The sequence below is a fragment of the Macrobrachium nipponense genome, chromosome 7, assembly GCF_015104395.2.
Source record: "Macrobrachium nipponense isolate FS-2020 chromosome 7, ASM1510439v2, whole genome shotgun sequence".
NCBI classification, from domain to species: Eukaryota; Metazoa; Arthropoda; class Malacostraca; order Decapoda; family Palaemonidae; genus Macrobrachium; species Macrobrachium nipponense.
In genome coordinates this window covers 11,273,026-11,299,873 of record NC_061109.1, presented here as the reverse complement: position 1 = coordinate 11,299,873, position 26,848 = coordinate 11,273,026, and the positions used below count along the sequence as shown (strand labels likewise).

At 39.9% G+C, this 26,848-nt stretch overlaps 1 protein-coding gene across 1 annotated transcript in view; it reads right to left on the bottom strand.

Annotated features, from left to right (window-relative positions):
- Nucleotides 1–26,848, bottom strand: part of LOC135217537 (serine/threonine-protein kinase atr-like) — a 796,062-nt gene that overhangs the window by 369,797 nt on the left and 399,417 nt on the right. Inside the window, 4 exon segments of the mRNA XM_064253504.1 lie at nucleotides 3,554–3,725; nucleotides 20,205–20,347; nucleotides 21,522–21,840; nucleotides 23,209–23,369. Coding sequence (XP_064109574.1) covers nucleotides 3,554–3,725; nucleotides 20,205–20,347; nucleotides 21,522–21,840; nucleotides 23,209–23,369 — 795 coding nt within the window.

Below are 26,848 nucleotides of genomic sequence, written 5' to 3'. Positions count from 1 at the left end.
GCGTCCAACGAAGCGTCCAAATCAGCGTCCAACTGAGCGTCCAACGAAGCGTCCAAAGAAGCGTCGAGCGGAGCGTCTCTCCTAGCGTCCCGCGAAGCGTCCCTACGAACGTCCCGCGAAGAAACAGGGACTGACACTTGACGAGCGTCCTGTTGAGCGTCAACACAAGCATGACGAAGCGGAGCAGAACGTACTAAAGTTCGTCCATCAGGAACTAAAACATTGTCATCAGAAACGTCGATGTCGGAACGCCGAGCGTCCTTACATTGAGAAGAGAGGGCAAAACGAAGAAACCTCTCTCTCTCCTGACGTTTACCGCCACCTCTAGACGAACGCTGGGGAGCAGAACGAAGCCTAGAGGGCAAAATACCAGGAGACGAGGACGAAAGAGGAGCAGGTGGAGAAGACTGTCTTGTTCTCTTGATCGGAAGTCTGTCGTCTTTCTTGCGACGAGGAACCGTATCCTTCTGCTTAAGTAAAGCGTCCAGTTGCCGTTGCATAGCAAGGATTATCTCAGTCTGAGAAGTCTCCTTACGAGGAGACGAGCTGTGCCTGTGAGAAGGTGAGGGGCGAGGGGACGCCTTCTTCCTTCTCCCAGGAACAGCCTTGGCTCTAGAGCGACTAGGGCGCTCGAAGGCGTCATCATCCGATGACGTCCTAGACTTCTTCTGGGGCGGAAAGGCTACGCTTTCCAGAGAAGAATTCCAATCAGACATAGCATGACGTGAAGTGTCTCGATCTTGAAGAGTCCTCTTCAAAGGCCGCGAATCCGGACGAGATTCCCACCCCTTGCGCGAGGAGGACGCGTCGGAAGACGAAAAACAATCTCTCTGGATACGTGCTCGAGCACGCTCCTTAGCAGCCTGGGAAGTGTCCACAGGAACTGCTGAAGGGACGTCAGATCGGTGGGGGATCCCCGTAACCCTCCTTCGGCCTTCGAACATCCCGCCCTCCCCCTGAGTCCTGGGAGTCCGGCAGAGGTCCCAGCCTAGAGGCGCTATAGGGCCGATCTGACGCCCCCTCCACTTCACTAGGGGCACTATCACTGCACTAAGTTTGCCTGTTTTCAAGGGCAAGTACTTTAGATTCGAGCGTTTTCAATGAATCCAGAATAAGTGAAAGGGCATTACCCTCCGCAGATACCACTTGAGGGCCCGAAGGCAACACTACGGGGTTAGGAGACACAAAATCTAAAGGAGGGTTAGAAGGGGTTACATTAAGACCCTGTCTGCTACCCGATTTACTCCTGGAGGAAGACCTCCTGATCCTGTCACGCTCTAATTTATTTACGTAGGATTCATACGTCTTCCATTTGTAAATCATCCAACCTTTCGCCACCGATTACAGCGAAAATCATACTTTACAAACTTGCCCCCTACAACCTTTACACAATGTGTGAGGATCAACCAAGGCTTTTGGTAGCCTCACCTTGCATTCAACTTTCAAACACACCCTGGCGCTAGCCGAACTAGATCCAGACATATTTAAGGAAAAAACCAAGCCAAATTCAAAACAATCCACAGTCACGTATGCCAAGCTATCGATCCAAAACAAAAAAACCAAAAAGTCAAGAGGATACTCAAGCCAATGAAAAGTTTTCCAAAATCCTGAGGCGGAGGTGTGTAAACAGATGTTTACGACACTGGCGACAGAAGAAATCTGATAGAAAATGGGAATGGTTCCTGACACCCGCCTCCCAGCGGCGGGAATGGGTACTAACCACCCTACTCCCACTACGTGTGTCGTAAGTTTTTAGAAATTCTGTCGGACTTCAGAGAATACAGCTATATATATATCTGACAGGTAAGTTTCATGAACAAAATATATAATACTGTACTAGAGATAAAAACTTTGCAGCACAACAAGCATGCCTTTTCATGGCTTATGGATGTTTCTGTCATTTGGGCTAGGTTCTGAATCTATTAAATTTACCATGACCATTTTAAATTCTCTCATGTTAAAGAGCAATTTATATAGTTCCTCCCTGTATGGAGTGAAATTGACTCATTTTTGCTTTTCTCTGCTCTCAGCATGAGTGAGCCTCATATATTCCGAATTCCCTAATACATCAGCCAATGTGTCAGCAACCACCTTGGGTACAGCAAATTTTACATCATCAATTTTAAGTAGGCCTACTAGAGGTTTCCATGGTACATATTTACCAGCTATCTTGCTAAGTTTTTTCCCTAACAAAGTGAGAGGGGTTTATGCAACTAATAAAAACAAAATACACTAGCAACATTAATGTGATTTCTTAACTTCTGGATTGCAAGCATTCTATTAAGATAGTGGGATTCAGCAAGTTTATAATATCATCAGTTACAAGAAAATCCCCAGTAACTGCATTAATGGAGCATTGTCTGTTTAATTAGGTCAGTCTACTCTTTAAAATTCCACCTGAGCAGTCTCTAGCTAGGACTGCTTTAGTTAGTGACACCAATAACTATTGGGAAGTGATCACTGGTATAATGGTCATCCTGCATTTCCAAACTGAAAACCAATAATTTCATTTTAAAGCAAATGGAAAGATCAAATGCTGATAAAGCACCTCAAGCCGCTGTAGATTCCTCAGGTCCATGACCCAATTTCTAAATTCTTTATTATGGTATCTCTTATTACATCAATTCAGATCAGTTATAGAGAAAGAAGCAATTATAAGAGACTAAAAAACTACAGTGGATCACCCATATTCAAGGGGGATGCATAGCAAACAACCTACCCCCCCTCCCCAAATAGCTAGAATCAGCGAATACTTAGAACCCCTATAAAAAACATTTAAAACTGCCTGTTTTGTTAATTCAAACTCAAGAAATACCCACTGAAAAAGCTTATACCTGTCTTTTTTTAACTTTTATCACAGAAAGAGCATTTAATCATAAAATTGATATGAAAATTCAGTAATCTATGGATATTTCTCACAGAAAATTACCATGAATACAAGAATTTCCCACGAATAATGGGTATATAAAGTCCATCGGGAAATCAGTGAGTATGTGAGTCCGCGAAACTAGTCCACGAATAGCGGTGGTCGACTGTATGTACAAACTGAACATAGGTGATGCAGCAGTCACATTCAACTCCATTGTTTAAAAGTTTTCTACCTACAAATGATAACAATTTCTTTGTTTTTATCAGAGTTCAGCCTCATACTGTATTGTTACACCACTGTCTTAATTGCTTCATATGTAGCAATAACATATAGATACATATACAAGCAGTCCCTGGTTATTGGTGGGGGTGGTTTCCGTTCCTAACAGTCACGATAAGATAATAGTGCCGATCCCTGGTATCTGCACCACTATTCAAATGGGGATCGGTGCCAACAACAAGGGATCGGTGCTGCTAAGCCAGGATCGGCGCAAACCAGTTATCCAGTTATCATCGCTACTAGACAAGCGCCGTAAAACCTGGTTGACGATAACCGATGCCACCAATAACCAGGGATTGCCTGTACTGAATCTTACATCTTGCATATAAAAGAAGAACTCATATCTTTATGCTAAAACCAATTCAATTCATAAAAAAAAATATAAGTTCAAACACATAAACTTACCTTAGCCAGAGTCTGACGATGTCTAATGTAAAGGTCCATAAGATTTAGTCCAAGAGCCTTTGCTAAAGCATGAATTGTAAGATGAGATTTTGCTGTAACCAATCTATCCGTGCTTGCCTGACAACGAACCAACAGTACTAACATCCTTCCAACCAAACCAGTCACAGGGGACCTGAAATTTTATGATATTCAAATACACTGCCTATCCATTAAAAGCTATTGTAACAGTTACATGACTTGAATTATACTTATCTTCAATTATTTTTTTAAATGCTCCTATTACAGTCAAATAACATACACTGTACTTAATTAGGTAAACTATTTCCAAACTGATACTTGTCAATATCAAATAAAAAATAATTTTAACAAACATTATCATCTGACTATCAGCAGTAGACTAACAGTGATATTTGGTAATAGCTAGGAGCTATATTGAAAATGCCATCCCAAGGCGTCTTATTTAATTATATGCCCTGAAAAACTGTCAGGTCAAGCTGTTGCTAACTGCCCTGAAATATTGTCATGTACTTAAAAATTTTCATTCTTATGATAAAATTATTTGGATACTTACATACTTTTGAAAGTTAGCTTATATCTTTGTACCATTAGATGCATTCTGCATTCAAAAATAAACAAAGTAACACTTGGCTAACCCAACAGGTTTACATTCTTGTCAGATTCTTAATGACTGCCCATTAAGATGTCGGGAGGCTGGCTGGGTTTCCTCTCTAACAGAAGGTAAATATCCAAAAAATAATTTTACCATAACATTTCCATTATTTGGAATGAATCTTACCTACTGTTAGAGTTAGCTGACTACAACACAGACTGAAGATGGTGGGTCATGACAGACAAAGAAACAATTGTTCAGCCAAGCAAACTCAAAGCTTTTTAACGAGGGGGAAAAGCTTCTAAACATTCCTGCATGCTGTTGATCTTTACCCGTAAGTATTGTTTAGACATTGGAAACCACAGCAGAGTGTAAGGCCTTCACTGCGAGACTTGTCACAGGATCCTTAAATGGAAAAAGGACTATCTCAAAGAGTACTAGTGAGTCCTGTGCTTGAGCCAAAAGCCCCTAACAGACAGTTCTAAAGAAAACAACTACCTTCATACAAGAATGTATGCTCATAAACAGCAATCTATACCTTCAAACTCGCAAAATTCAATACCACAGTTTCCTAACAACTAAATATAAGAAAAAAAGTAAGGTTACTCTCATATCTGGATCAGGAGAAAGCCTCCCTGCCAGAACAACAGGACTAGGGGCTTTACACATCTCATTGAATTTGAACATTTTGCAAATTTGCAAAAATGTGAGGCAAATATAGTCACATCTCCACTGAGCTTTGACAACCTACTCTAGCAAAAGGTTTTAAATGAAAGAGAAAGCCATGCTTATGGCACAGGTGACATGAGGCTTGTTTCAAAAACACTAAAAAGTTCAGAATTCAAATGTGTGCATTAACCTAATCACGTATTCTTGGACAGGAGTGTTTAGCCTCCTAACACTACAGTATAAGTTCTTAATTACTCCTGTTAATGGTGTAAGTTGTCCAGGTAAACCCTCAAATTTTCTAGCTGGACATAACAAAGCCACTGTTTCACTATCTACCAAAGTAGTCCACTTTTGTGCTGTCACAAATCTGAGAATGTTTTCATTTCTGCATCTTTTCTCTATGCAATGAAAGCAAAGAGATGTTTCCACTAGAACAAGTCCGCATAAAAGAAAGGAATTAACACTCACTCAGTGCTTTAATGTTGCAAGTGCCTTCAAAATTCTTAAAAGATGCCTTATCCAATGGCTCAAACTTCTTTGTCTTCAGCTTTTACCCATCTCTATATGCGGTTGCTATTCTATGTAAGCCATCTCCATCTTCTTCTATCTTGCGTATCCTGTTCTCTTATTCCCCTTTCCCTCCCAAAGTCATTTGTTATGTTATCTTTCCATCTGAATCTTGCCCTTTCCCTCCTCCTCTTCCCAACCACCTCCATGTCCATAACCCTTCTACACACATGATCCTCCTCTCTCTGTATGACATGACCAAACTACACCACTGCAGTCTTCTTTGCTGAATCTTCTTTGACACATCTACCAATTTGACTGTCCCTCTAATATCATCGATTTTGATCCTATCCCATCTTATGACTCAACACATTCATCTCAACATCCTCATCTCAGCCGCTTCTAACTTCCTTCTTGAGCCTTTTTTATTGACCACATCTCAGCCCATATACCATCACTGGTCTAACTGCAGGTATTCTCTTACTTATGATGGGGTTAGGTTCCAAAAAACCCATTGTTTGTTGGAAAAATCATATCTAAAATATAGCCTAACCTACATTAGGGTAATCAGTATCATCTTTACATATAGGGTAGCCTAGCCTAAACCACACAGTATACTATATACATATAAGGTATAGTAATTATTAACTCCAGCTAATTCTCTAGGTTCAATGAAGACTGGCTTATGATAATTCAGTAAAAGAGAAATTGAATAACATTAACAAGAGTTAGCCTAGCGTATACTATGGTGTATTGTATCCATACAAATACAGTAGCCTAGCCTAAAGTATACTCTATACTACATATACAGCATCGTAATTATTAATATAAGCCAATTCTGGAGGTTCAATGCATTCTGACTATGATGATTCAGTAAAAAAAAAAAAAAAAAAAAAAAGGAAAAAAATTGGACAAAACAAATCAGATTTGGTCCGACATCTGCGTAACGAATGATGTCAGGCTGCTGATGGCTACATATATTCATAATCTTCTCCGTGAATCTTTTAAAAAGTTATACATTACTTCACTGTACAGGCAGTTCCTGGTTATCGGCATGGGTTCCGTTCCCAGGGGTGTGCTGCTAAGCAAAAACCGCCATTTACCAAAACTCGGTGATTAACCCTTAAACGCTGAGCCGGTATTTCCGAAAGTGTCTCCCGTATGCCGGCGGCGTTCGCAAGTCAGCGCCGAAGCGGAAAAAAGTTTTTTTCAAAAAATCACAGCACGCTTAATTTTCAAGATTAACAGTTCATTTTTGGCTCCTTTTTTTGTCATTGCCTGAAGTTTAGTATGCAACCATCAGAAATGAAAAAAAAATATCATTATCATATACAAATATTGGAATATATGATAGTACGAAAAAAAATTTTCATATATAATTGTATACAAATTGTGCTGTGAGCAAAGCGGTTAAAGCTAATGAGTTAATTATTTTTCCGTTGTATTGTACACTAAATCGCAATGATTTTGGTATGTAACAAATTGTAAAATGATCAAAGCAACACAGAGAAAATATTATCACAATATGATGCATAAATTCGTAACGCGTGGACGTAAAAAAGAGCTGTTTTAAAAAATTCACCATAAATCGAAATATAGTGCTAGAGACTTCTGTTTATTGCAAAATGAAGGTAATTGATTGAATATTACTAGAATGTAAGTGTTGTAGCTTACAATTGCAGTTTTCGACCATTTTGGTCGAGTTAAAGTTGACCGAAGGTCGAATTTTTTCTATTTATCATTATTTATATGAAAATATTTCAAAACTGATAAAAGCTACAACCATGGGTTGTTTTTTGTTGTATTCTACATGAAATTGCACACATCTTCATATATAAAACTTTATGTAACGGCTAATTTTAAATGGTGCAAACATTACGACAATCGAACGAAAAAATTTATGATTTTTTCGGAAGAGTTACCGTGCAGTTCCAATTTATTGCAAAATAAGGGTAAATGATTGAATATTACTAGTATGTAATAGTTTTAGCTTACAATTGCGATTTTTGACCATCTCGGTCGAGTTACAATTGCGATTTTTGACCATCTCAGTCGAGTCAAAGTTGATATCTGTGTGTATAGAGAATGGGTAAGAGAAGGATATCAGGAAGTTGACAAGGGGTGGAAATAAAATAAGGTACCAAGTATCCTTCCCTGACACCCATCACTACCTAAGGTTCTTCTTGAAGCTTTGCCAGACTTCTAAAACCCTGTACACGGCCTTCAGTGGATCTTTACAGTCTACTTCAAACTGAGAGTTCAAAACATCAGTTATGGTTATATTTGCATTTCTTTCACTTAGTAAGAGCCTTGATCCCTTTTGAAGCAGAAGTTGAGAGCAGTCTGGGATATTCCAAAAGGAACTTTCATGTGGAAAAGTTTTGTCAGGGTAATACCCTAGAGGGAAGATTTCAAAGATAGTGCTAAGAATATTCTATTCTCCTGATTCATGACATCTTAGATAATGGCCTTAAACAATTAGGGGTTTAGACAACAACTGATTGTGTCAAAAAACAACTAGTAGTGGTTGAACTGGACTACTCTATAAGATAAATATGCAAACAACTATTTCAGTTACTTTAAATTGTAAAAAAAGACTAAGAAATTCCTCCCTCAGCATCAGAATTAGGTCTAACATGGTGAAGATAATACTTGGATGTCTCATCAAGCAGTACTTACACACTCACTGCAATTGAGTAATCATGTTAAGAATGCAAAACCAAATTCAGAAGTACAAGCTTCTTGTAGCGGCGGCAAAGAGCCATGGAGGCCCGCAGCCAGTGGAATGAGTGAGTGAGTGACTAGCTTTCTCTTTCATCTGTTAATCCCTTTTCCAAAAGGCACTGACTTTTCTTGATAACATGTCTTACCTTAAGCAATGTTAACTTCTTTCTCATTTAGACAGGAGCCATGGTAAAAGCATACAAAAGAGCGATCAACGGACTCATCTTCGGAAAAAGGGAGTGAAAGCAGAACAACGCCAACCATGCATCACTTAAAAACTAAAGAATCAAATAAATTAGGGTTGAAAACCCTAAAGTCTAAAGAAGAACTGAGACGGTGGGAAATGGCAAAATTACAGACAAAGATAGAGAGGCAATAAACACCACAAAAGGAGACAGCAGGGAACTTCAGCAACAACATTACAGATGGCTGGTGATAAGTATACATGATGGCTGAGAGAAAGACGACTGGATGGGAGAAGGTAAATGATAGCCGGAGCCGTCTGAACAACATATTGAGAGGCAATTGCTGATAAGCAAAGGAGCCTGTTTTATCACAAGGCAGGCTTAATAAGTGGTTGAACAGGAGGAGCTGCTAGTACAAATACGAATATTTGTCTAACAGTTACGAGTACAAGACAATACAGGGAAAACCAATTAAGAAAGGAAGGGTTAATGTCCAAAAAGGGGGAGGATACAGCGGGAATGATAAACAATAAAGAATTGATACAAGCTCAGAAACTAATGAAGTAAAATAATGTAGTATGTCAATAATCCCTAGATAACTCCACCAGTGCACACGCATCACTATCACTCTCTCCACAAAAGGATGATACACGAGCCAATAAACACGAGCACTAAACTATCAAATACTAAATTCTTCTGGGAGCGCATTGAATTCAAGAGGGATGACAGATGAGAGGTGGACAAGGTCACAGAACTTGGCCCAAAGACATGCATTGGTCCCCTACCTACTGAGAAGACAAACTGATGTAGGGCAGGCCAGAGGGCGAGCTACAGACACCAAGGCTCCAACACCCCTCTCGCTGGGGAAACCGAAAAAAAGTCAAATCACTGGTGGGGGGCCACCTGTCTTCCACCCTAATATAGTAGTATATGGTCAAATTTCTAACCAATAAAAGACTATTTCTCACCCCACAAAAAACAATTTACAAATGAACTTACTCACTTCTGTCAAAATCATGCTCTCCAAATTAGCAATGTAATACTCCTCCCTCCCTCCTCCAATTCATATGTACATAATAGAACGGATGCAATTACAACCTCCTGACTGGACCACTGCATCACATCTCCACAACTTCATGATTCTATTATGACCTGCAATATTTGCTACGATCTTGCAACAGGCTACAATCACATCCAATTACAGGTGTCATTCAGTACCCCATCCCTTCCTACCGTGAACCCCCTAACTGACCGCCCACCAGCAGTAAACTGGGATTTTAAAAAGCAACAGAAAACCAGATACTTTAGGGGGACCACAGAAACCAGGTTGCGGTCAATAGTTCAACCGTCAGACGCCTTACTTTGTACTAACACAAATTGTAGAAATGACCACCAAAGGAGGGATCTGAATGAATTCTATTCGAGCTTAATCTTCACTTTGCTTGCTTCGGGCAGGGCTGCCTATAGATTCTGTCAAGGTAATTCTCGTAATATACCTGGATGGAATGACTTAGTTAAAAATCTGTATACATACTCACAAGAAATGTTTTTACTGTGGAGGCAAAATGGTAGCCCCAGGGAAGGACACACTGCATTACTAATGAGACAGGCGAGAGCGCAGTTCAAACTTGCTCTTAAGCACTGCAGGTTAAGTGAAAAACAACTAAAAGCTGATGCAATGTCTAGAAACTTAGAATCTGGAGATTATCCTCGTCTTTGGAAAGATATCCAGTCCTTAAATCCCCAAACTAAAAAACTATCACAGAGAGTAGGGGAAGCAGTTGGAGACGAGGCTATCGCAAGTATGTGGGGCGATCACCTCAACAATATCCTGAATTGCATAAATGATCAAGGTTCCCAAAGGGATGTAGATAACCTCCTTACTGACAACATTCAATTTCATTTTGCAGATCGTATTATGCCAGGTAACATCAGTGATGCCATAAACAGCCTACCTAATAATAAATCGCCTAGCTGTGATGGGCTTCCTGCAGAGGCTTTCAAATTCTGCCATCCGACAATTTACATTTTGCTAGCTGCCCTATTCAAAGCGTGCATAATTCACCAGTTTCTTCCAGACTCCCTACTCTTAGTTCACTTGATACCATTAATCAAAAACAAGCTAAAGGATGCAGCTGACCCTGGCAACTATTGCAGCGAAGATACTTGAGTTGGTTCTTCTAGTGACACTACTCCCCTCTCTACACACCTGACAACTAGTTCGGGTTTAAAGCAAACCACTCAACCGACACCTGTGTCTACATACTGAAAGAATTGCTGAACTACTACCTATAATCAGCCTCTCCTGTTTTACTTTGTTTTGTGGATGTGAGAAAAGCATTTGACAGTGTAAACTATCTGAAGCTGCATAAAAGTGGCACACCCCTATATCTGATTGGCATTTTACATTGCTGGTTCTCCACACAACAATTCTGTGTCAAATGGGGTAACGTATTATCGTACACCTTCGGCTTCCTAAACAGGCTTGGGCAAGGGGGCATTCTCTCTCCAAACTTGTTTAATACGTACACAGATGCCTTGAATGTCAAACTGAACTCACTCCCAATCGGATGCACTGTCAATGAAACAACTATAAACATGTTATTGTTAGTATACAATAAGGTTTTGTACATACTTACCTGGCAGATATATACTTAGCTATACGTCTCTGACGTCACGACAGAATTCAAAACTCGCGGCACACGCGACAGGTAGGTCAGGTGATCTACCTTACCCGCCGCTGGGTGGCGGTTGTAAGAACCAATCTCCCTTTCCAGCCAGAATTTTTCCTTCCACCGGTCTCCTGAGGGGAGGCTGGGCGGGCCATCAATCGTATATATCTGCCAGGTAAGTATGTACAAAACCTTATTGTATACTAACAATAACATTTTTGTACATGAACTTTCCTGTCAGATATATACTTAGCTGATTGACACCCTTGGTGGAGGGAAAGAGACAGCAAAATAAATATGGAAAAAAGGGGAAAACAACACTAGTTGTAGGATGTAAATACAACCTTGGTTCTTACCTGTTTAGGCAGAAGACTTCGTAGTTACTGTCTATGAGTCTGCGTTGCCTTAAGAGCTTCAGCGAGGGCGTGACCTACAGCTGACAGACTCTTTGGGTCTATCAAAGGGATTTGGTTATCCGCTTACTTGATAGAATCCGAGCAGGATCTGTCAACGGGGATTCGCCCACTTATATGACAGAACCTAACCACTATCATTGCAAGGAGCTCAAACATAAACCGATCACCTAACCAATCTAATCATTGTTAGACTACGAAATGAAAAACATGCCTACCCGCATGTTCTTTCAAACAACCAAAAACTTACAACCTAACAAGGGGAAAAATATATACTACTAAGGATATGTCTCAGCTCCCTGCCCCAGCACCGAATCTGCCGATACGTACGGGCCTAACCCGAAGCACTTTTCATACGTAATTTTGACGTCTCTCAGATAGTGGTTTGCAAAGACTGAGTTGCAACGCCAGAATGTTGCCTTCATAATATTACTCAGGGATATGTTTTTGTTAAAAGTCAATGACGTGGCAATAGCTCTTACCTCATGAGCTTTGACCTTAAGAACTTTGTATTGACTTTCCTCACATATCGCATGCGCTTCTTTCACCAGGTTTCTGATAAAGAAAGAAAGCGCATTCTTCGAAAGGGTCCTCCTTGGATCTCTTACAGAGCACCAAAGGTTGACATCATTGCCCTTAAGTTTTTTCTTTCTCTGTAGATAGAATTTCAAACTTCTTACTGGGCAAAGCGACCTCTCTGCTTCCTCGCCTACTAATGCAGACAATCCTTGTACTTCAAAGCTCCTAGGCCAAGGATTTGAGGGGTTCTCGTTCTTGGCTAAGAACGAAGGAAGGAACGAACAGATAGCTGCATCTCCTCTGAATCCCACATTTCCTTCTAGTGCATGGAGTTCACTAACCCTCTTTGCGGAAGCCAATGCCATGAGGAAAATTGTCTTCTTCGTGAGGTCTCTAAACGATGCAGACTGAGGCGGTTCGAACTTATTGGACCTCAGGTAACGTAGCACTACATCCAGATTCCAACTCGGAACCCCTGGAGAAACCTTCTTGGATGTTTCAAACGATCTCATCAGATCATGAAGGTCCTTATCTTCTGAAAATGTTTAAGTTTCTGTGCCTAAACACTGCAGATAGCATGCTACGATAGCCTTTAATGGTTGATACCGCCAATCCACTTTCTTCCTAAGGAAAAGTAAGAAGTCTGCTATTTGGGTCACAGAGGTACTGGAAGAGGAAAAGTGATGGTTCCTACACCATCGCCGAAAGACGTCCCACTTCGATTGGTAGACTCTAAGGGTAGAAGGCCTTCTTGCTGCTGCGATAGCCGTTGCAACTCTTGCAGAAAAGCCTCTCGTTCTGACCAAACTTTTGACAGTCTGAAGCCAGTAGATCTAGAGCGGGGAGGTTTTTGTGGATACCTCTCGAAGTGGGGTTGTCTGAGCAGATCGATCCTCTGTGGTAATGTTCTCGGAAGATCTACTAACCATTCCAGTACCCTCTGTGAACCATACTTGTGCGGGGCCAGAACGGGGCTACCAGCGTCATCCTTGCTGCCTCCGATTCTGCAAATTTCTTTAGAGTCTCTCCCAGTATCTTGAATGGAGGAAAAGCATACATCTAGACCCTTCCAATCTAGTAGAAAAACGCGTCTATCGACACTGCCCTCGGGTCCGATATCGGAGAGCAGTAGTTTGGCTATCCTCGCATTCTTGGCTGTGGCGAAGAGGTCTATATGAGGCTTGCCCCAAAGCTTCCACAGGTCCTGGCAAACATCTTCGTGAAGAGTCCACTCTTCAGGCAGGACTTGATCTTTCCTGCTTAGAGGTCTGCTCTGACTTTCTTTTCTCCCTGTACGAACCTGGTAAGGAGACAAATCTTCCTTTGCTCTGCCCAAAGCAGAAGTTCTTTTGCAGTCTCGTACAGGGCGAAAGAGTGAGTCCCCCCTTGCTTTCCTGATGTTAAGCCAGGGCCGTGGTGTTGTCCGAGTTGATCTGTACTGCTGAAGCTAGGACGTGGGGCTCGAAAGCTTTCAAAGCTAGCCAAACCGCCATCAGCTCCTTCTTGTTGATGTGCCAGGTCACCTGTTCCTTGTTCCAGGTGCCTGACACTTCTCTTGAGCCGAGCGTCGCTCCCCAACCTGTTTCCGAGGCGTCGGAATACAACACTTGGTTGGGGTTCGGAATGTGAAGGGACATCCCTTCTGCAAACCTGAGAGGGTTGGCCCACCAAGAGAGGTCCTTCTTGATTTCCCTTGAGATCTCGAAGGAGAACTCTAGGTTTTGCGAACGACACCTCCAGTTTCGATGAAGAAAGAACTGGAGAGGTCTGAGGTGCAACCTTCCTAGAGAAAGGAATTGCTCCAACGAGGAGGAGTGTCCCCAACAAACTCATCCACTCCCTCGCTGTGCATACTTCTTTCTCTAGGAAGGCTTTGACTTTCTCTGACCCTCGGGCTATCCGTTCTGGAGACGGAAAAGCCCGAAAATCCAGAGAAGCCATCCGAATCCCCAGATAGATACGATCTTGACTGGGGATCAACTGAGTACTTTTGAAAAGTTCACCACAAAACGTTACCCAAGAGAACTTGCCATGAAAAGGGTCTTTTGTAGGTCCTCCAAACATCTTTCCTGAGTACTTGGCTCTGATCAGCCAGTCGTCCAAGTAAAGGGACACTCTGACTCCCTCCAAATGTAGCCATCTTGCTACATTTTTCATTAGGCCTGTAAAGACCTGAGGGGCTGTTGAAAGGCCGAAGCACAAAGCCCTGAACTGGAATATCCTTCCTCCCATCATGAACCTGAGGTATTTCCTTGACGAAGGATGGATTAGGCAACCATGGAAGTAAGCGTCCTGAAGATCTAGGGACACCATCCAGTCCCCTGGCCGAAGGGCCGCCAACACTGAGGATGTCGTCTCCATGGCGAACTTCCTCTTTTCTACAAAGATATTCAGGGCGCTTACATCCAGAACCGGTCTCCATCCTCCTGAGGCTTTTGGAACTAGAAAAAGGCGATTGTAAAAGCCCGCTGAGCAAGGGTCGCTCACTAGTTCTATAGCCTCTTTCTCGAACATTTGTTCCACTGCTTGTGTTAAAGCAAGGCTCATGATGGGATCCCTGTACCTGGCCACCAACTCCCTCGGAGTCGTTGTCAACGGTGGTCTTTCCGTAAAAGGAATTCAGATACCCTTTCCTTATAATCGAGAGGGACCAGTTGTCCGCTCCTCTCTTTGTCCAGGCTTCCGAGAATCTTAGAAGTCTGGCACCTACTGGTGTTTGGAGGACTACTTCCCTACTTCTTAGCTCTGACAGAGCGTGAGAAGGATCTACCTCTCTTGAAAGGTCTATTACCTCTCGAGGTAGAGGCTCTAGAAGGGGGGCCCCCTCGAAAGGGCTCCTGTCTAGCTGGAGTCTCCTTCTTCGTCTTCGTCTGGAAGGAGTCCTAGGCTTCCGTGCCGACTGCGCGAGCATATCCTGAGTCGCCTTCGCAGAGATAGATCCTGAGATGTCCTGGATTATCTTCTTCGGAAAATAGCAGAGGCGAGAGCTGCGAATACAGGAGAGAGGCTCTTTGGGCATGCGAAACAGACTTAGTCCAGAAAAGAGCAGAAGACTGATCTCTTCTTAAGGATCCCTGTTCCAAATAGGGAGGCTATTTCGCTCGATCCATCTCTAACTGCTTTGTCAATGCACGTTTAGAACACTGTTTAGATCTTCTGGCGAAATAGCATCCGGGTTCTGAGTCTCTTAGCCAAGACCCCCCAAAGACCAGTCAAGGAAGTTGAAGACTTCCAAGACTCTCAAACATTCTTCAGCAGGTGGTCAAGCTCGTTCATAGCCCAGGTAGTTTTAGCAGACAAAAGAGCCGAGCGTCGTGCTGCATCTACCAGAGAAGAGAAGTCCGCATCCGCCGATGAAGGAAGACCCAGACCTAGGGGTTCTCCAGACTCGTACCAAAATCCAAGTCTGCCCGTAAGCTTGGAAGGAGGGAAAGAAAACACAGTTTTCCCTTTCTCTTCCTTAGAAAGCAGCCAATCACCAACACCTCTCAAAGCCTTCTTCATTGAGAGGTGGCTTCATCATCACACAAGAGGAAACTTTCGTCTTCTTCGAAGTAGAGAATAAAGAGAGAGGAAGACGGAGGAGCGACGGGAGTAAGGGAGTCTCCAAACTCTTGAAGAGTAGATCTGTAAGGATCTTATAGGGACGAAACTGACGAGTCCTTCACCAAATCCTCTTCTGAAGGTTCAACTTCATCCACTGAAGAACCCTCCGCTTCTTTACGAGGGCAGTTAGCCTTCTCTAAAGAAATGCGCCGTTCCAGACGAGGTCTAGTAGCAGACTGGCGCCTATCAGGGGAAGCCAAAGTTTCTGGAGAGCTCCTCTCGCATGAGTCCTTCCTACTCTGATGAGTGCGTGCTCTTTGCTCCTTAATCCTACTCCTAGAATTCCGGGCTTCCAAGGGGGAGCGCCTGCTAGGAGAGGAGAGCCTACTATGCTCAAGGCGCTTTTCAGGATCCATGCGCCTGTTCAAAGGAGAGCGGCTGCCAGGCGAGCTGCGCCTACCATGAGGCGAACGCCTACTAGGCTTGGCGCCTACTTACGGAGAGCGAAACCCTGGAGAAGGTCGCCTACTAGGAGACCGGCGTCTACCATGCTCCACAACTTCGCTCCCGACTGTGTCTCTTCAAAAGGTAGTCTCCCAGAAGAGACATATCTTTCAGGCTCTACACGCCTGTCCTGAACCGAGCGGCTAAAAGGGAGAGAGCGCGCCTATCAGGAGAAAAGCGCCTATCCTCCGCACCACGCTTGGGAGCGGGAGAGCGTCTACTTGGGGAGTAGCGCCTACTAGGCTCAAGGCGCCTAACATAAGGCGAGATCCTGTCTCTTGACGAATCCATCAAAGAGTAGGCTCTCTTATCCGGAGAATGAAGGATCTTCGTAAAAGAGCGAGAGGACGAGGCTGTACGCCTGTCTTTAGACGAACGCCTACTAGGCTCTAGATCCCTTCCTACTGGAGAGATGTAGTCACCAGGAGAAAGCTTCTTGGGCGATTGACGCCTGGAAGACGACAAGCGCCTTGCCGAGGAAGAGCGCCTCCTTCCATCCGCTGATAAAGGAGAGAGAACCGACTCTGACTGAGACGGTAACACAGGCGAAGGAATCCTAGACTTCTTGACAAGGGAGAGAGACGTCTTTGCCGTACGCGTTCCTCAGCATAGGAGCCCGCCAGCGACGAAATCTGCGCTTGCAGTCCAGCAAGAATTCGAGCTGGAGATCTTGCAAAATCCTCCACCGGAGAAGAGGCTCGAAGCCTACTATGAGGCGAGAACTCCTGCTCCCTCCTGGGTTTTCTTGAATTCTACTTCCGGCTCTTCTGGAAAAACTTCCGGGCTGGAAGGAAAGGAGCCAGGCGCCTTCCAGGCTCTCTTCAGCGGTCGCGAAGAATCCGAGGCGCTCCATCCTCTTCTAGGCGAAGGTGAGGAAGACGAAGAGTAGCATTGGCGCAATACCTCCTTCTTCGCGCGAACAAGGGCAGCCTGGGTAAGAGGCATCATGGATCTACCGAGGGGCAACCTGATCGGTGGGGAGTTCTCCCTAACCTTCCTGCGGCGGTTTTGACTTTCCTCCTCCACTGGGACTGGGAGTCTGGAAGAGGTCTAGGCCTGGAAGCATTAAGGAGCCGATCAGACGCACCCTCCACTGCACTGGGGTCACTGCACAATTCACCTTCACTACTCTTACCTTGCAACGAACGAATCTTCTTTTCCATGCTAAGGATCGTGGCTCTCATGGTTGCCACTTCCGTAGTCGAATCCTTAGGTTCGATGCAGGGCGCAGGAGCTGAAACTGGAGAAGGTTCAATGACTACAACAGGATTTTTCTTCTACTTCGCTAATACGAGACTTACTAGAACTCCTAGACGAAGCCTTTCTCACCCTGTCCTTTTCTCTAACTTCCTCAAGTGAAGGAAGAAAGAGCCTTCCATTCACCCTCATCCAACTTCTCACACTCATTACACGGGTTAACAAAAGAACATTCTTTCCCTCTACATTTAAAGCAAACTGTGTGAGGATCTACCGTAGCTTTCGGTAGTCTCACCTTGCATTCATCCATAGCGCACACTCTAAACATAGAAGATTTCTTAACCTCTAACTCAGACATCTCGAAATCAAAGAAAAATCCAAATCAATATCCAAAAAACAATCCACAAATGCGTATGCCAAGCCAAACAAGATCAGGTACTTCACCGAAAGTCAGTCCAAATAAATCCACGGCAACGAGAAATGAATATAAAGCTGTCAGGAGGTAACACCACAGGTGTAGTCGTCACCGGCGACAGAAAAATTCTGGCTGGAAAGGGAGATTGGTTCTTACATCCGCCACCCAGCGCGGTAAGGTAGATCACCTGACCTACCTGTCGCGTGTGCCGCGAGTTTTGAATTCTGTCGTGACGTCAGAGACGTATAGCTAAGTATATATCTGACAGGAAAGTTCATGTACAAAAAACCTCTGTTACGCCAACGATATGGTTCTGATTTCCCAATCAGTGCAAGGTCTCCAACGACTCCTCAACACTTGCCGCCAATATGCAGAGGAATTTTATATAATTTACAACGAAACCAAGACCCATTGCATGTTGCTGCTCCTGAGATTGCTTAGGCATATTGCAGAACCACAAATTTTCCTCGGAAACCATCGGCTGGAATTAGTGCATGAATTTCCATATTCAGGTCACATTATCACCAACGACCTAAAAGATATGGCAGACATTGAACAGAGGCGTCGTAAACTATGTGCAACTGGCAACATAATTGCAAGATTTGCCTTCTGTCACTGAGATGTGAAACTGCTGCTCTTCTGCTCATACTGCTAAAGTATCTATGGGTGTTCCCTCTGGACGAACTATACCCGAGAGACCATGAGATGTATCACTGTTGTGTACAATGACATTTTGAGACGCCTCACAAACACTCCTCACTACCACTCGGCCACACAGATGTTCACAGAAAACCACCTGGACAATTCAAAAATCATTGTAAGGCAAACAATGTCCAGTCTGGTAACCCGAGTGAGAAATGACAGCAACTCACTCATACAAAGCATTCTAACGAGTGAAGCAAGAAGATCTAAATTGCAAGAAAGATGGGAAAATGAGGCCTTGGTCCCCTAAAGGACTTAATCTCTGTATTGGCAAGATGTCATCTGCAGATTCTGTCATTATTAGTTATATTTACTTGCTGAATTTTACTTTTACTTTTCATTATTACTGTGAATACTCTCAAGTTGAAGTTTTTCTACATTCAATTTTTGTATTTAGTCCTCTGGACCTGACTACTGTAACCACCTAAGATCTCTAGTGGAAATTTGTTATATAATCTGTGCACTACCTGTTATAACTCTCAATGCATTTTTTTTCTCACCAATATTATTACTATTACTACCAGTATTATGATTACTATCTTTTATGCTACGTCAGCTATTTTGTGGATAAATGCCGATTATTCATTTTTTTATCATGTCTCATGTATCTGGATTGTGTATGTTACTGTCTGTATTTTGTATATTCCATGTAAGTATATGGCCCTGAGCTGAAATAAAGGATTATTATTATTATTACTACCTATTAATTCTTTCCTGAACCACACAGGGTGCATAAGAAGGCAGAGCAGATGGAGTGAGAGAGGAATTAACCTATTAGGCAATGAATGAGGAGAAGCAACGCTGAAAGAAAAAAGCAAAAAACTGAGTAGGTTATGGCCAGTCCAAACAAACTGTCTGCACAATCTATTGGCCTCTCACACTTCCCAAAATTATTCAGTCTCTCATCCGACCACTCATTATTTTCTTTACAAGAAGGAAACAACACTCACACATCAACAACTAGGGTAACACACACATGGCCATCATGTACAACTGAAGCATTTGGTTTACACAAACTTGTTCCTATACTGCCTAATGCTTTCTCTCTGCTTGCTGTAGTGGACATAATGCAAAAACACTAAAATACAATACCATAAAGGAGACAACATCCAAAAATACAAAAAAATTATTACTAAAGCCGATTCACTGCGCCTGCACAAGGACACAGTGTGAAGAGTTCTAACAAGAATGTAAACATTCCAATGCCACCTGGCAGGAAACAGGTGATTACAGATCCAGCCCTAGCAGGATAACCAAACATTTTTTTTAAAGCCAATCATTCCAAATAAAATTAGTTATGAATATTTCATATAAACTAAAGTGTCCATACACATTTGTGGTTGGACATTGGGTAAAGATTCATTCCAAATAAAATTAGTTATGAATATTTCATATAAATTAAAGTGTCCAGACACAGTGGAAATGTCCACACAATGGAAAGAAAGAGATCATAATGAACAGACTGCATATCTGTCCTATACAGTAAATCTTGCACTCACACCAAAATTTTACAAGCACACTTGTTATATACACAAATCCCATTTCTGAAGTATTTCTTCTTCCTGCAAAACAGACTGGCCTGAGGACAGTGCTAAAGGCTCTAGAATGTCTTTATCTCTGTATTAAAGCAGATAGTTTACAAGACAAAGCCAAAGCTTGCAGAAAATGCTAAAATAAAAATATGACAAAGATATACAGCAGCAAATGGCATTTCCCTGAAATTATAAGAACATAACTAAAATAAATATTTGATGGCTAACAAACCAAGGCATTTCATTCACAAATGAATCATCATCTAAAGGGTTTTCTTGATAGGCAAAGCAGGAACAAAAAAGAAAAGGTAAACAAAGATAAAAGATACCAAAAAAAAAAAAAAAAAAAAAAAAGAGTGGTTAATTTAGTTTAGAGCAACTACTTAGGGATACATTATGAGTCAGTTTTATGCAGTTGCCAGTTTGACAGGATCTAAAATATATAACTTTTCATACTTAGAGAGATAATGAAGAGCTTCAGCAACTGCGAGATGCACATCATTTGACAAGGATTCTGCAGGATCATTTGTTTTAAGGAGGTCATCCAAGTAAGAAAGAATGATTTCCCCTTCTTTGCTTGCAGTTCCACTTCTCATATCCTGTTCAAAATAAAAATTACTAATCAAAAGGATTTACAATTTTAAAGGAAGGAATAAAATGGTATTCATATTATAAATAATCAGAAGCACTAATTTACTTCTTATGGGCAAGTGTGCTCTTTCATATCTTAAAAATATTCCAAATTTTAATATGATACAACACCAAGTTTCTATTTGTAAAGATATTCAACTTATAAAATAGTGAGACTACAGAGAATGCAAATAAAAATGAAAAATCTGAAATTGTAAAAATATTCTATGATAATAAAATTAATTTCACATAGCAGGTGTGAGAAGGCCATTCAGATAAGAAAAAATCTTCATTCACCTGTGTAGATTTTCTAGACTTTTATAGGATTTACCTGAGGGATTTGTTTTAAATGAGATGGGGAAATTGGAGCAAGATAACCATATTAAGCTGGATAGAAAGGTGGTAAGAGACAAGTGGATTAGACAAAAAGTAAAAGGCTGAATGCAGTGTATGGTGTTGACAGGAGGAGGCAAAGAACCAATAGTGCTGTTCCACCAGAACTGAAAACAAAAGATCAAGCCTTTGAGCTTTGTGAGAAGAAATTTAAGGTAAACAAAAGAAATCTACAGGAAGAACAGGACATCAACAGCCATAAGGCAAGGTGGGAAAAATAGAGAAAATAAACCCAAATTCTATTACTGCACTAAGAAAACTAAAATGTTTGGAGCCATAAACTGAATGAAAATGATCACAAAGGCTAAGCACAAAAACAGATAAAAATTAGGGCACTAACAACTGAATTATTTCCTTTTCTTTGTAAGTGCCCATGTCTCCACTGCACAGTGAAATAGATCTTTTAAATGTATACATTTTGTCTATTTACTAATTTAAAAATTTCATTCTTTTTTTACCAGGAGTCCTACAATCTCTTTACACTGGATCAAGGTTATTGCTTTTTCTTACTGGACTCAAATAAGGAATGTTCTATCCCTCCTGTATTTCACCATTGGCTCTTCTTGTCATAAACTCTTTAGTTCATTTAAATTTATAGTCGAAAGCATCTCCTTATGAGATGAGAAGAAAAGCCAGTTGGCAAGTTCAATACAGAGTCGACAGATCTCATTAAATAAGTGCACCCAAATAGAAAAATAATGATGAAATTTTAAATCAAATTATAAAAAATATATATTTTTTCCTACTCACCTGATGTGCAGCTTTACTCTTGAAAGGAGACACTAAGCTTGAAAGATGTTTCGCAATAACTGTAACAATTCGTTTGTCTTTATGGAGAAGCAAGGACAGATAACGATTGACCATCGGAGCCGAAAGATTTGTGTGAGATACCACAGCTGGTAGGGATTCAATAACGGCCACAACAATACCAACTTCTGAGTGATCTAATAAGGCTATAAATCTTGCTACTAATGTTGGATCTACTTTCTGCTGATCACCAACAGTGCAGTTCTGGAGATCACAAACTTGACAGTGAAGAATGTTGGAGCTAATTCCAGTTTCTGCAAACCTATGTAAAAAATACTAAAAATAATAAAGATTCACAGATCCTGACACATTCTGGCTTTCTCTCACATAGAAACCAATATACTAGAAAAATTACCAAAATATTGAAGAACTAATGGCAAGTAAACAGTAGATCTAAGGTGTTCGTTCACAGGCTACTCTGTACCCTTCCTCACCTCACCTATCAATATCACATACAACTATAAATGCTCAGTATGCTTAAAAACAACAACAATCAAACTTTAAATTGAAAACTTTATTCAAAAAGGCAATTATCTACCTTTTTTACCCCTTATTTGTAATAATATAATGTATACATAAATACACTGAAAAAAATGCAACTCCTTTTTCTCTCTCTTGTAAATCATGGTTTTATGACCATTACCCATTTGCAAAAGTCAAACATGATATTACAGCTGTATTTATAATAAGAGTAATGGTTATGTAACTGTTATTTTACTTCCAGAATCCATTTATACTGAATTATTATACTGATATATGTATCATATAGTAATATGTATAAAAGAAAACAATTGACATGCCATTTGTAGAGTTAACATTCTCTGAATCAGCTGATTAAGCCTATTAGTGAAAGAATTAAGAAAATAATTTTTCAACTGCTAAAAGAAACCAATTCACTAATTGAAATATTTTCATTTCTGAACATAAATGTAAAACGGGTATACAAAGGTAAACTAACAAACTTTAGGTCAAAATAAAATCCTCAAAATTTCATAACAGCTGTTTCCTGATATAAACACCTCAGTTGTTGTTTCCCCTCACTCTCTCTCCTTATCTCAGTACAGTACAGTAGTGTACATATCCTTTAATGTAATATAATTTAATGTATCATAAACATAAAAATACGAAACTAAACAAACTCCAGGAATTTTGCAACATTATTGAATGAGTGCATGCATACATATTATGTGTTACCAATCTTTTTTTTTTTTTGCTTGATTTACTGTACCATTTTTAACGACTCTAAGTATGATTATCACACAAAGCATAACAGTACACAAGAGAATATTTTATCACTGTTGATACTGCATTTCATTTCTAACCGTAAAAATATTTAAAATGTGAATTTTATATGTCAGCAATTCAAAATCAAACAGGCTGTAGCAAGCTGACCAACAGCATGGAATGATTAAGTGCATACGTACATACCCTACACACAAGACTACATTTATCTCTTGGTTTATAAAAAAAAACTATATACGTATGTACATATATAATGTATATATATACACACATAAAAAAATACTGTAGCATTAAATATAAGAAAATTTTAACGAATTCTTATCTTTGTGTTTAACTATTTAATAACAACCCATTCTTATAAAATAAAAGAGGCAACAATAAAACTTACTTGGAAACTTTTAAAGACGTGAGATTAAGCAATGAACAAAGGAGATGTTTCAAGGAGACTGCCCCTGCTTCAACAACGCGAGGATCTGGAGAATGAAGTATTGCACCAATGACCTCTCCTACAAGCTGCTGGCCACCTGCTCGCCCCAGCTGATGAACCATCTGAAAAGACAGAATAATTTTTCAGTATCAAGAATTAACAAATCACATGAATTCTTGCCTTTCTAATTACCAGTTTTCTGGTTACTTTGAAGATTTATAATACAATTGCTGAGATAATTAGTCAACAAATCATCAAAGATACATCTAACATTGATACTGTATACGCAAACCAAGAAAATAACAGAATTATCAAAATCAGGAGTACTGTATGACTTACCAACCTTTCGGATTTGATTTTCACATTCTTCATTCAAACATACTATTATATATTGCTACTGTCAAAATGCATATTTCCCCTCTTTGACTGTATAAAGTATTGTGTATAGATTGTGCAACATTTTTTCAGATTCCTAGATAGCTTAGAGATAGGATATTTTAAATGTGTGTTCAGATTTCTGCATTACATATATAAAAAGAATATATAACATAGAATGTAGAGAGAGAGAGAGAGAATATCTTTGTCCGTTCAAAGCTAGAGTTGTTTTTCCTAATCTGTCAACACGTTTGATTAGGGACCTCGAGTCTTCATTGTGTTTTGGGATTCTGTCATTATGTGTGATAAGGTCGATCGAGTCGAGTACGTGTCTTTTTTGAACAGACTGATCTCATATGCGTATGCCTTTGTCAAAGCCACGTGCAGATTACACATTTTGTATGTAAACTTGCGTAAGATTTCGAAGCTTCTAGAAAGAATTGTTGCCCAAAACGTTTTGTGTCATCTCCTGTCCAGCTTCCATAAGGGAGAAGTTTTTCATTCGGGCTTAAAGACTCAAACGTTCACACTTCTCCTCTCTCCTCTCTCTCTCTCTCTCTCTCTCTCTCTCTCTCTCTCTCTCTCTCTCTCTCATAGCACTTTTGATTTTAAAGTAACGTAACGATTTCGTACTTATTGAATGGTCACTCGTAACTTGTAATTTTCAGATTTGATATTTATTAGAGTTTATTTGGTGTTAGTTTGTGGGGTTTTTTTGTGTGGAATCTGAACAAACATTGTTGTTGTAACGGCACCTGCTTTTGTGAAAGTGTGAAACAAGCTGCAGCAAGAAAGAAAGAAATTGGTATACCAAAAAGGTAAAGTGTGTTATATATTTATTAGTTGCAACTAATAACAGATAGGAACAGTGGTTAGATAAAAAACTAATAACTGATGGTTACAAAGGTTAGGTAAAAACTGATAACTAATGGTTACAATGTTTTGAGTGAAAAGATTTACACTTTTACACATTGCAAATTTTTGTGTTTTGTGTTTATTCATTTGAAGTGATTTTTATGTTTTGTTCATTTGTCCATTTTCTTATTGAAGTGTGCCTTTTTATTTTATATTCTGTGTGATTAATACTCTTTGAAATTTTGATATTGTCCACATTTTTCTGTATTTTCATTTGCATTCACAATTTAATTAACTTAGCTATTTTCATTAATTAATCATTGCACAATTAATTAAATTTAACACTTGTGAATTAATTTGCATTTACTTAGAATTCTTTTCAAGTTTTATTGTTGTTTAGCACTTGTGAATTAATTTCCAATTTTCAATTATTGCCTAACACTTTTGAATTTTGACTGAATTAATTTTCTTGAATTTTGTGATAAATTAATTTTGATTTAATTTTATTAATTGATTCAAGAATCAATTAAACTTTACTTTGTTTTCAAGTAATAGTAATTTTCCCTGATATTGTGAATTTCACTTATAAATTTGGAGTTTAATAATAAATTTTTGTATTTAAAATTTTTATAACTGTTTTCTTTATATTATACCAGTATATAATTAATATTGATGTTAGGTAGAAATATAGAGTGGTAATTGATCTGTTTTCCTTCAATTAACTTGAAGTGACTTAGAACCAGGGAAGTATTTAGACTTCTGAAATCAGGGAAATACTTAGACTTTTAAAGTTGTTGATGGAGTGATGCCCTTTGATTAATTTAATTACTTACAAGATTACCTCACACCTGTTTTGATGAACTTAGTCTGATTTTCTGCAATACTGGTAAGTTGTTAAGGGATCACTGTTGCCTTTAGAGTATTCAGTCGTTTAGTACCTGTGATGAGGGTTCAGGTGTCTGGCTTTTGTGAGGTATCAATTAATGAATGGTAAGTGTAGTAACCAGATACTTGGCACTTCGTCACAATACGGATTACGTATTACAGTACACTATAATTCTCTAGTTGAATAAGAATCAACTCTAACCTCCTGACTGAACTCAGTTCAACTGCCATACCAAGAAGCTCCCTCTTAATGTTCAATATAAATAAAACTTCTACACTGCAGATCGTATCAGAGCTCAATTACATTACATTCCTCCCATTACACTCAAGTGTCAGATCCCTTTACCCCTACCTCAACCAAACTGAAACGTTTCAAAACCAGTTTTAATTTATCTAGAAACCCTTCTAACAAAAAACATGAAAATAAACATCAAGTGCATTTTCATAAATAATAAAAATACTAGTGGATATGTGAAAAAGTAATCTTTCAATATGCATATGAAATTATAATCATCAAAACATAACAATAAAAACAATGGAAATGCTTTTATGATACCATTTACATAATTTCATTGTCAAGTACATAGTGAAGAAGAGTAACAGATAAGTGATGGTTGTTCAATTGAGGATTAGCTATTCATGTCTGCATCAGAGGTGACAATGCCAGACTGTTGTCGGTTTGCCAATTAACAGTATGTATAACATTTATTTTATTTAAAGATACTGAATATAATTAGCACTGTTAAGGTTCCATAGCAAATAGGTAAAAACATTCTGTCACAGAATAATAATATTTTCCCTGTAATGGAGTTTATACTAAAGATAAGTTTTCAAGACATCTCATACCTTAAGGATTGCTCTGATGATAAAGATCTTAACTCAGGACAAAATTACTTAAATTGGAACTGATTAGCGTTTGGTCTCTTTCAGAAATGTATAATGCAACTCAAGAAAACAGCTAATTGCTGCTTTGACCTAAGTCACTGAACCTAATATTCCACTTTGCATTATTGTGACAGTTATGGTCTTACCAGTTCAAAATTATGTTGATAAATGAATCAATTAGGGTTCATGGGTTATCTTATTCGCAGAAAATTTGCCTATTTGCAGTATTTTTCTATGAGAAATATCCACAAATTCCTGGTTTTCGTAATCAATTTCATCATAATATGCACTTTTTGTGATAAAACTTTAAAAACCAGGTATAAAAATTCTTAGTGGATTTTTCTTGAGTTTTAACTAACAAAATGGGAGCGTTTAAGCATTTTATAGGGGTTCAATTATTCGTGGGGGCCTCTGGTACACATACCCCGCAAATACGGGGGGACCACTGTTTAGAAATTTAGAAACGGTGAATTCCTCAAAATGTGCAAATGAAACAAAAAGACAAAACATTTCCGATCGCATTGGTGAGATTGTGGGAAAGCAAATGACCTGGTTAGTTTGGAATCACATGATTGTGATGTCAGTGCACTGAATAGGATGT